Here is an 11151-nt window from a genome sequence, read left to right as displayed (position 1 = left end):
GTGAAAATGTCAGCCTAAAACTCTTTATTAAGACTCTTAAACAAACTTGATTTAGTTTGAGTAAATTCTTGTATACTTACATCAAAGTTTTAAACAAGATTTATCACAAATTCATAAATAAACTAAGCCGGAACTACTTTTTTTGAATCACTTACATGAGCGACCTCTGAGGCTGATCTAAGCCTTCAGCTCTATCTGCCATAGCTTAAGTTTCCGCTTACGACCGTTTACCGCTCGAGTTCATAAATCAATGGACAAAACGAAGCAACCCCCAATTAAGTGCCACAAATATTTACAAACGCCCCAAAAATTAAATATTTTGTCGCTGTTTTGTAGCGCCTTCTGACATTTAACCTCAAGACAAGCGCTACCCGCGCCCCAAAACTGTCTTGTCGTCTGCCAGCGCTGATTTGTGGATGTGTGGGGCGGGGAGAGTAGGTTGGGTGTCTGTGTGTGTGTGTGTTTGTGAGGGGGGAGAGAACTTTCAGAGACATTCACAGCTGCTCCCCATGATCTGCGAGGGGCCAATGTCGCAGCATTCATTTACATTCAAATTAAAATGAAAACGCCAAAAGGAAAGACACACACACAATTTATGCCAAGGGAGTAGCACTCCCCTCCCCCTCTTCTTCATCCCTCTCTCCCTCCTCTTTGTCCCTCTTCAAATGAGTTTTGTTTGTTTTGACACTGGAGAGCTACTACATGGATCTTTGGCGGCCTTGCTTATAAATTAGCTACGACATTTTGACATGTGCGCATAGAGTATTATGTGCCTATTATTTGCATACTCTTGTAGAGGGTATCATACTTTTTCATGCAATGTGTAACGCATAGAAGTAGACTTCTCCAACCCCAAAAGGCATATTTATTATGGATCACAAACAACAGACTAGTTGATATAGCCATGTTTGTCTTGCTCGGTTTATATGAAAACTAGTCTCTCACTTCGTCTCGAAAGTTCATCGTCCTGGATCGAACATTATATAGCTGTCAGAGGAAAAATCTTATCAACAACGGATCACTATATAATATAGATGCAATAAGAAAGATCAAGATCGATTAGTAGTTGCATATCTGCCAAAATATTCCCTTTTTGAAGATACATTCATGTTCACATATCTGCAGAAGGCAAATGCCTGCAAGGGTATTCACTCTTCGGCTAGCTGTAGATATTCTCACTTTCTCGTTGTTATACCCTGTTTTTCTGTTTGGTTAGCTCCTGTAAAGATCGTTGGCTAGCTGATAGCCTAATGTTTGTTTAGTTCCTTTTTGTGATTAGTTTGTAATTAGTCGAGAGACAAGCCACAGATCGACATTAGCTGATAGGGGCGGGGCGGGCACTTAAATGTAACTAAATTCGAGGTTCACGCTAGGTGCCAGATAGACAAATGTCGATAGCACCTTTGGCTAATTTTAACATATACATATAATTTGGCCTTTTTTCAATAGCTGCCTCAGCTAATTATGGAAAGTGTTTTGTTTTTTTCGGTTGAGATCTTTATCCTGGTGCACATTAAAAGTTAATTTCTTTATAATTGTTAAAGGTTTTCCTGCCGATGGTTGTCTTTGATATATAAATAGATATAGTTATCAAATGTGCAGCATGTCATTTATTTTGCTAAAGTGGCCGTAATTTGACGTAGCTCATGCTCAAGATTTAATTGGAATATTATTTTGTTGGGCCAAACAAACTTTCAATAACATTTGGCTACGCTTAGCCCCAGTAACAAGACAAGAACCCGCAGAGACAACACCATCCAACTCTGAGCGTTTGGCACAGTCGCCGTCAGCAGTCTGCGTATCAATCGTATTCTCTAGTCAACGAATTTTCTCTAAAGAAATAGAGGAGCAATTTCACTTTGAGTGACCATGAAAATGCATTCGTTAAACAGTTTTCCCCCTGCTCGGCTACATCTTCGTCTCTTGCCTTGCTTTCAATTTGTTCTGCCGCAACGCCTCGCTGCCAACTGAGGAATCACGCCTATGCCTAGGCCTAGTCCTGGGGCAAGGATCCTGCCGCACGCATTGGCAGGATGTACTGAGTGTGCGGTGTGACGAAGCAAGTGCAGACGCGTCAGAAATACCCACTTTGTGCGCACACAGGATATTTGCCTAGTTGCAGTCAAGTGTTTTTTTTTAAATGTATTTAAAGCGGCATGTTGAAAATATACAGATGAAAAATTAAAAGGATTTTTTTAGAACTGGAAATGTGTGAAGTTTTTGTGTAATTGACTCTTAGTAGAGAGTTGCAATTGGTAAATCTAGCAAACATCCAGTCCTAATTGAAATTCGTTGTGCCTGTCGGCAACAGCTGCTTGCTTAGCTCAGTAGGCTGTGCATCGATATACTAGTAGACACAAAGCTCAATGCTCGCAGCTCCGTAAAAACAATTACCTAGACTTGATTATGAAGAAATTTCCTTCAGAGTAAGATTTGGTCATTGCATATTCGGTGAAGTTGACCTTTGCGATTGGGGCAATAGTGTGAATAGCTTGTGCGTGTGGGGTTTGGTTGCCAAGCTGGGCAACGCCGAGTTATTTCTATTATTTATATATTATCTACCTTTTACTTCAACTTTTTGTTAAACAAATAATTAACTATATTTATAAATTGATATTCTTTATTTTTAATTTTTTCTTTCCACAACAAAACTTTATTTTTGTTTTTTTTTTTTTCTCAGTTTTGTTAAGTAAATATCAAATATAAATATCCCTAATAGTTGTCATTTGTTCAAATAATAGCAAAAGCTAATTTTTTTTTGTTATTTGTTCTTTTTATTTGTCTCATATTTTATAGATATTTTTTTTTATTAAAAGTTCAAATAATAAGAAAACGCTTTTATTTTGGTTCACATTATTACTTTTTAATATTTTTATTTTGTTTAATAAATTTTCTTTAAATATTTTTTTGTTTGTTCACACTGAATAAACATATATTATTAGAATTTTTTTTTTGATTGTTGTTTTCCAAAATTTTTTGTTGAAACTTAAATTAAAATGTTCATATAAATAAAACTAACTGAAGCGTCTATGAATTTATGTTAATACTAGGAATATATTATTATTATATATTTATTTATATATATAGGGTTTTTGTATAGCATAACTAACATTTAGTGTTTACATAGGTGAAGCAGCTTTTAATTATTTCTTTAATTATTAATAATTTTTAATAGTTTTGCTTTTGTTGAGAATTTTGTTTAAACTTTACACTGAGATGAGTTTTCGAACAACATTTAAACACTTTTTACAATAATTTCTAAGCTAATGTACAAAATTTTCTAAACATTTGTAAACTGTACACGGGTCGAAATTTTGGAAATTTTGTACAACAAAAATGCAAGAGAGCGAGTGAGAGCGAAAGGGAGAGCGAGAGAGAGCGATCTAATGTATAACAAATAATTTACAACATTTACTTAGTTGGTTTTCTTTTCGTTTTGCTTTTTTGGATTAATACTGGTTTTTCTTGGGTCCACCGTCCGCTTAGTGGGCGGGGCTGCGAGAGGCGGACGCCGACGGCGAGCCCGCTGCTGCCGAGTGCGACGCCGGCGGCGGCGGCTGCGCTGCTTGCTGCGCGGTCAGCTGATACGGGCTAAAGCGCTGATATTGACGCGGTCGCATATCGGGCGACGGTGATCCCGACGACGTGGATGAGGGTGTTGACGCTGTTGGCGGCGGCGGGGGTGTGCGATTGGCGGCCATTGCTGCAGCGGCCGCGGCCTGCGCTTGCGCCTGCGCCTGGGCGGCGGCCTGAGCAGCGGCTGCCTGCTGATTGGCGCTGGCCAAAAAGCCGGCGGTCAGCTGCGGCCATTGCTGCTGGAACATGTGAAAGGCGCCCAGGCCGGGTGGTGGCGGCGCCGCCGCTGCCGCCTGATACATTTGGGGCATCATCAGCTGCGCGTATGGGGAGTTGCCACCGAACATTTGCAGATGCTGGCGCGCCTTCTCGAAGAGCGCCATTGAGGCAGGATCGGCGGCGCCCTGCTGTGCCGCAAACTGTTGCATCAACGGATCGGGAAAGAGGCGCAACGGTGAGCGTAGCTGCTGCTCCAGCAGCAGCGCCTCCATCGGATCCCGGTCGAAGTCCGTCAGGCGGGACGAGTCGCGAAAGCCCTTGGCGAACGGATTCGAATCGATTTTCAATTTGGTTATCAGCTGATTCTGATACGCGGTCACCGCCGTAAACACCGTCTCCGGGAACACATAGGTCTTGTGGTCGAGATCCTGCAGCTCCTTCGGATTGCTGGGTATGCTCTGGCCGTGCGACAAGCGCACCAGGTGAATGCGCGGCTGATAGCGATGCATCGAGTTGAGCACAATCTAGAGGGAGGGGCGAAAAAAATGGGACAGAGTTGTGCAAACGTTAGTTGGATGTGTTTGAAGGTTATGTAGAAAGATAAAGGGTGGTTCATATAATAATACTAATCTGTTGAATATATTCAATATATTCAACGATATTTAAAGCTCTTATTGCGCTGATTTTTCAAATATGATATAGTTGAAAAGTCTTAATGCAGCTTAAAATATTCTTAGAAATACCTCCAATATTTTGAGGGACAAAATGAACGTTTGAGCAGATGTTTTTAAATGAGGAATGCCGCAAATAACTCGAAAATATATTTAAAAATGTGTTCCTATATATTTTATGCAATTTAAAAACTAAAAATCGCTAAGAAATCCACGAAATTCATAACCAAAAAAATTATGTTAAAATTATTTATGCAACTGTGCTTAGCTTTACGGCAGACCCGACTATCCTCTTCTTTTGTATGTGGCCAAGCAAACATTCTGAACCTGACACAATTATCAATCATTTAACACGCGTCTATCGCGCCCACAATCTCCAGCAAGTCGAAGAGATCTCCCCACCGCTCGCCCCTCGCCCAAACTGTGGGCACAGCTCGCAACTCACCTGTCCGTTCTTATCCATTTCGTTATTAGTCAGCTTGACCTTCTCGAAGGAGATAACTTGTTTGCGCAGCGCCTCGCAGCTGAATGGGCTATCCGGATGGGAATAGAGGCGGGCGGGCGGAGCTGGATCTGCCTTGCCAGCCACCAGCCAAGCGGACCGATGATATGCATAACGATAGCGCTTCGAGTCCATCGGTATTATATCCAGCAGCACCGCATAACGATCGGCAGGTTGGATCTGACGCAATGGCCCAGAGAATGAGACGCGCACCGTGGGGAACATGCGTCTGTAAGAGGAGAATGAAAAAGGAAGAGATTTTTATTTAAGGAATTTCAAACCATTTTTTTTTTGTAGTATTAATTACGAGCTGGCAACTCTAGTAATGCTCTAATTTATAACCCTAGCTCTGGTTTAGGGGGAAAATATTATTATTATCCATTTTTTTTTCTACGCCCTTCTTTCTCTCTTCGAGCTGCTTTGACAAGTGCGCACAAAAGGCAAACTCTTTAGGGCTGGCATCCTGTGGCTTTAATGCGTTCTAAGCCTGCGTGTGACATAACCGGAGGACCGCCCTGATTGTCTGACTGTCTGTCTGTGCATTCTAAGGTGTGATTTTTACAATATCATTAAACAGAGTTGTGTGCGTGTGTGTGTCCTCTCCTCTCCCGGGGCCCTTAACTAGCTCAGTCTGTGTGGTCAGCTGTGTGGGAGCCTAGGTGTGGACAACCCGTGGTCATTGTAGCCTTGATTTCTGATTCCATTCTGCCCCTTCTGTCGTGCCTGCTGACAAGAGGAACGCCCAGAAAAAAATAGGAAGAAAAATGCGGTTGACTTTGGACTTGGCGCGTTTTTGTGTGCCGTGCACAGGTAGATCGAGCAAAATCTTTTGCAATTGTTGCCAGGGGACCGCACACGGCTTAATGGATGTCCTTTGCTCGGCTTTTGTGCGAGCAACTGCATGAAATTTGTGTTGACATTGCAAAAATTTGACATGCTCGCAACCAGTTTGGGACAACAAGTTGAAGAAGTGTGCGAGTGTGTCAGGAGAAATGTGTGTGGAAACATGCAAAGGTTAGAAATTGGAGCAGAAACTTAATAATGTGGAATTCATTTTGAATGAAATGGAATGAAATTCATTGGAATATGAGGTGAAATGAAACTGTATCTGCATCTGAGAGTAAATGTATGATGGAAATACTGCTTTTAAGCGCTAGCATCAGGAAGTCAACATATTCTAAGGAAAAAGTCAACCGAGCAGGGTCAAGGTATACGAAAGACATTTGTGTATAAAATGTGTCCCATTTTGTACCTTTTTATTTTAACTTATTTTCCACTCGTTACCTTTGCTAGGCACTAATAAACCTTTAATTATATGAAAATGCGGGGAAGTGCGCTCCATAAAATCAATTACAATTGAAATCCTCAACTTGCACTTAAGTATAGCTGGCGCTGCCCTTGCCAACTGCCAACAAGCTGGCAAACTAATGATTATTTCAGCTTGATGCTGGATGCTTGATGCTTACCTGCCCGTTTTGGTGATGATCATTTCGGTGCCCAGCTCGTGAAAGCGATCCCAGAGCTCTTTGGTCTCCAAATGGCATTGCACCGGCTTCAGATCATCGCAATTGCACGAGCCGACAATTTTGGGTGCCTTCTGCACCGGTTCGGGCGTCAAACGCTCCTCGCTGTCCTCCGTGCCCGGCGATTGTGGCGGCGTTGAGCAGCGTCCTTGGCTGCTTGTGGAGCTTGTGTTTAGCTGGGATTCGGCAGCGGCGACGGCGCCAGCTCCATTGCGACTCTTGTGTGACACGCTGTTGTTGTTGTTGTTGTTGTTGTTGTTGTTATTGTGGTGACTGTGCTGCTGCTGCTGATGATGTTGGTGATGATGATGATGATGATGATGATGGTGGTTGAGGCGTCGCGCCTTGGCTGGCGGCTCCTCAGCATCGCTGCAGTCAACAACATCCACATCGACCTCATCCTCAACCGAAATGGGACCTGGGAAATGCAATTGGTTTGGTAAAATTGAAAATCAACCGAATGTGGAAATTGAATGAAAGTATTGTAATTAGCAACAAGTCTGTCTCCCTCTCGCTTCCCCTCTCTCTCTTTCGCTCATTCTCCTTAGCTGGCTGTGGCAGACACGCCGTCGTCACAATTTCCGCTGCGTTTCGTAAATTGGCTATTAAAACAAGTTAACAAAGTCGCTGCCAGTTGCACTTTTGTTTTTTGTTTTGATTAATTCATTTTTTATTGCACACAAAACAAGCCAAATGCAAGACTCAAGGCAACAAAAAAGAGTGCATAAAACAGCTGCTCTAGCTAATAAGCTCCGCTCATGCTCTACAAGCAAATGTCTTTACCCCCCCTCTCTCCACCCTTATACCACCTTAGCCACCACCGCCTCTGCCCAGCTGTTGGCTTGTGCAAGCGCAAAATCAGCAAAAAAAATTTCATTTGTTTTTTTTTCTGTTTTTGTTTTTGTTGCTTTTATTTCTGCATATTATTATGTATGCACATTTTTGTTTAATAAATATTTGACTTTGCCGTCGCTGAGTTTTGCGCCTCGTTAAATTAATACAAATTTCTGGCTAATTAACATAATTTGCTGTTTGTTGAAAATTTTCGATTTTTTGCTTGTTTTAAGTTTTTTGCTTAATTGTTGCCTGCGCGACTTTTGATTATAGTTCGATTAACTGTCCGCTCTCGTGTGTTTGCCCCTGACTTAGTTTTAATTGCCGTCGGTTGGCCGGGAAACAAGTTTTTCTCTTTGTTTTTTGCTAGCGTTGACGGTCCGCGTTAATTGTCTAGAGTAATTAAATATCTTGTTTTTATTTGCTTAGTCTTTTGTCGCTTTTCTTTTATTATTTTACTTTGTTACACATTGATTTCAACACAATTTTCTAAGCTTCTGCATGCTTTAAGCTCTTTCAAGTGTTTTTTTTAGCGGCATTTGCAAATCAAGAGTTTAAACTAAATGCGACAGTAACAATTTCTTGCGCCGTCGGGCTTTTGCAATAATTTGTTAATTGATTTGAGTGGAGTCAGTCTAAGCTTTCATTTGATTCAGAAAATATTTGTGCAGCTTATTTTGCTTTAATATTTTTTTTAATAGAGACTTTCTTGATTTATTTAAAGCAACTTTTTAGGCTACAGTGAAAGCTAAACTTGTAAGCTTTAAAGCTCATTATAAAAGCTTCTTTTGACAATCTTTTAAGCAGCTTTAGCCTTGCTAATCGGTTAAACTTACGAAATTTTTTGTTTGTTTGCTTGGGCGTGCACTTTATATGCTCTCTTACTTTAAGCAAAAGTTGCTTAAATATATGCTTGGCTTTATTTTAAATCCTTCTAAACTTTTTAGTTTGTCTAGCTTAGTTTAAGCAAAAGTCGTTTGATCTTAGTCTGAAATGCACTGAGTTGAGCTTAAGGCTCTTCAATTTGTGGAGAAATATTCTCATAGGCTAGTTCAAAGTGGAATAAATTTCAACATATAAAGAGTTTGTATCGAAGGCAAAAGCTGCTTCAACAATGCTGCAAAGATATGCAAAATTTGACAGATTTGCGCTATTACAATTTTACAAACTTTAAACTGCTAAAAATGTTGCCTTTAATGAGTAATTAAGGAACTTTAAGCATATATATGCAGCTCAAAATGAGTTTCAATCAAGTTAAAGCTTCAAGAATGTGAGCCAAGAATGTTAATGTATATATGAATCTTTCTATGCCTACGCTCACGCTTTTTGGCTTTAAGTGTGCTCGAACCCCAAAAGCGTCTAATTTTTATATAAAAACAAAAATATTCTATCTGGGAAGCTTTAAACTTGCCAAAATTTAGCTTTAAGTGGAGAGAAATAGCTTGAAAATTAACAGATATGCATGCTGCTAATCGCCAACTCTCTAATTAATATATATATGTATATATGCCTGCTTCTTCTTCTTCTGCTGGAACTTACTTGCACTGCGCACCGAGGATTCGCGACTGGAGGTTTCTTCGCGTGCCATAATTGCGGCTATTGAGAAATCCGTTGCGGAGCCGGCGGCACTTTTGCTGCCCGCTGTGGTTGTTGTTGTTGTTGCCGTTGCCGTGGCTCCATTGTTTATGTTGTTGGTGTTTGTGGCAACAACGGGCGGCAGAACGCCATTGCATAGATACGGATGCGAGCCGACAAGCATTTTTTGGCAGAGCAATTAGCTTTTGAGAGTGTTTGAGTGTATCTCAGATATTGTATCTGTTGGATATTGTATGTTTCTTATAATTCTTCACTTGTTTGCACTTGTCAATTTTGCAGCATTTTTGTGGCACTTTGTATTTGATTTACATGTGTGTAAATGTAACGGTAACTGTAAATGCAACACACGCACGCATTAAGACTGACACACGCACACCTGAAGCGGGCACTCACTTAGGGCAATTCACGCGAGTTGTGTGTGTGTGTTTGTGTATGGAAAATGCAGCGCAACGCGAATTGAGTGTGTGCGCTACGTAAGACAGGCGACGACGAACTGAATTGTGTGTTGGAAATTGTGAGGGAACGTGTTGTGGCTTTAACAGCAGCAGCAGCAGTCAGTCAGGCAGCCAGCAGCAGCAGCAGCGACGAATGGCAGCGGGAAACCAGTTTTCCAACTAGCCGGCATGCAGTGCGAGCGAGCTAGCACATACCCAGCACGGCCACATAATGCGCACAAGTGCGAGCAGCAACAGCAGACGCAGCGAATTCAGCTGGAAGACCAAAAACATATTTCAACTCATATTTGCAATTGGGAACAACAGTGCTGAGCTTAGGCAGGGGGCTTGTGGTGTGTGCGCAAGAGCGTGACAGCCATTAGGCGTGTGTATTGCATGCCGCCTGTCATTCCACTCGCACGCATGCGCTGCCGTTAACTGAGTGCCTGAGTGGGAGTGCGCTGCGTGTTGACGGCCACTCAGCGGCCGCAGCGATGAGCAGAGAGACGTTTGCTGCTGCGACGTCGACGTCGTAGTCGTCGTCGTCATAACTCATTTACAATTAAAAATGTCGGCGCTTTATCGCTCGCTCTCGCTCTGGCACATGCTCTGGCATTTATGAAGTGTAAACGTTTTGCTTGCGGTTTTTCATGTTTCCCTTGTTGTTGTTGCTGTTGTTTTTCTTTTTGTTATTTTTTGGATTTTAGACAACTTTTCGCCGTTGTCTCTTGTTATCTCTCTGCCAGGCTGTTGTCGCTGCCGTTGAGCGCCTTTGCGTTTCACACAATTCCAACACGTTCCGCTGCGCTGTTGAGTGAGTTTTTTTTTCTTCTCGTTTCTGCTCTGTTGTTTTTTTGCCTTATGCTCACATATTCGCTTGTTTTTTATGCCTTTGGGCGCCTGTTTTGGCTAATTAGCAACAGTTGCATTCGCACGCGCCAAGGAGCTTCTTTTTCAAGGTTATGTGTTTTATGCAACTTGTTGAAATCCTTTAAAAATATTTATATTTTGTTCATATAATTAAATATTTTTTTTTGCTTCAACAGTTGTGTTTAACTGGATGTAATTAGATATTTATATATTAATAAATATCATAATACGTATAATAATATAAATAATAATCATATGCATATTCGGTTACTTTATTATTGAACATTTGCGATTTGAAATCAAAATTGAGCAGTTAGCAAGAATTTTTCTTGATATCCCTTAAATATTCGTCAAATAGAAGTCTTAGTTATTGGGATTCTGTTAATGATTTTCTTGCTTTATAAAAAAATATATTGAATATGCTTATATATTACTTAAAGTTTTAATTTTCTTTATTTTTAACATTCATACTTGGATCTTGTGTATAAGTTTTCTGTTAATATAACTTGATGGGTTTTTGGTCACCAGCTTATATTTAAATAATAATAATAATAAAAAAAATAAAAAATTAATAAAAATTATTCTTTGATGAATCTCTGTAGCTTAAATTACTTTCTTAAAATAATAATGTTTTTATTTAATAATATTATTTTATTTTAGAGTTAAACAGTTTTCAAGTAAAATCCAATGAAATATTTAGATGGCAAAGACTTTGTGAAGTCTTCAAATATTTGCCTAGAAATCAATAATAACAATCCATAATTTATTTCTGGAAAGTATAAAATGCCTGCCCAGACTCAACCCTTCAAAATACGTGCTATTATTTGAATGTTTTTTCATAGAGCATATAATAAGCATGATTATATGCAAAAAATTTGAAAATAACTATTACAAAACCTTACAAAACTGGCGCATTTCAATGGAAA

The 11151-nt window shown here is 40.3% G+C and overlaps 1 protein-coding gene across 1 annotated transcript; it reads right to left on the bottom strand.

Moving 5' to 3' along the window:
- Positions 1–2987: 2987 nt before the first annotated feature.
- On the bottom strand, positions 2988–9427 carry mid (midline). Its single transcript, XM_002052884.4, has 4 exons — positions 8865–9427; positions 6435–6909; positions 4912–5197; positions 2988–4319 (listed from the first exon to the last, which is right to left on the bottom strand). Exons 1-4 carry the CDS (start codon positions 9082–9084, stop codon positions 3483–3485), a joined length of 1818 nt encoding a protein of 605 aa, XP_002052920.1. The 5' UTR covers positions 9085–9427; the 3' UTR covers positions 2988–3482.
- Between the last annotated feature and the right edge of the window lie 1724 nt (positions 9428–11151).

Source organism: Drosophila virilis, chromosome 4, assembly GCF_030788295.1.
Source record: "Drosophila virilis strain 15010-1051.87 chromosome 4, Dvir_AGI_RSII-ME, whole genome shotgun sequence".
Classification (NCBI taxonomy): domain Eukaryota; kingdom Metazoa; phylum Arthropoda; class Insecta; order Diptera; family Drosophilidae; genus Drosophila; species Drosophila virilis.
Note: the sequence above shows the minus strand (reverse complement) of the source record. Positions and strands in the feature narration are given on the sequence as shown.

Coding starts and splice junctions, on each gene's coding strand:
- mid (XM_002052884.4), bottom strand. CDS start 9,084: ATGCTTGTCGGCTCGCATCCGTATCTATGCAATGGCGTTCTGCCGCCC. Junction 6,910..8,864: donor ATCCTCGGTGCGCAGTGCAA/GTAAGTTCCAGC, acceptor TGCATTTCCCAG/GTCCCATTTCGGTTGAGGAT. Junction 5,198..6,434: donor ATCATCACCAAAACGGGCAG/GTAAGCATCAAG, acceptor CTCCTCTTACAG/ACGCATGTTCCCCACGGTGC.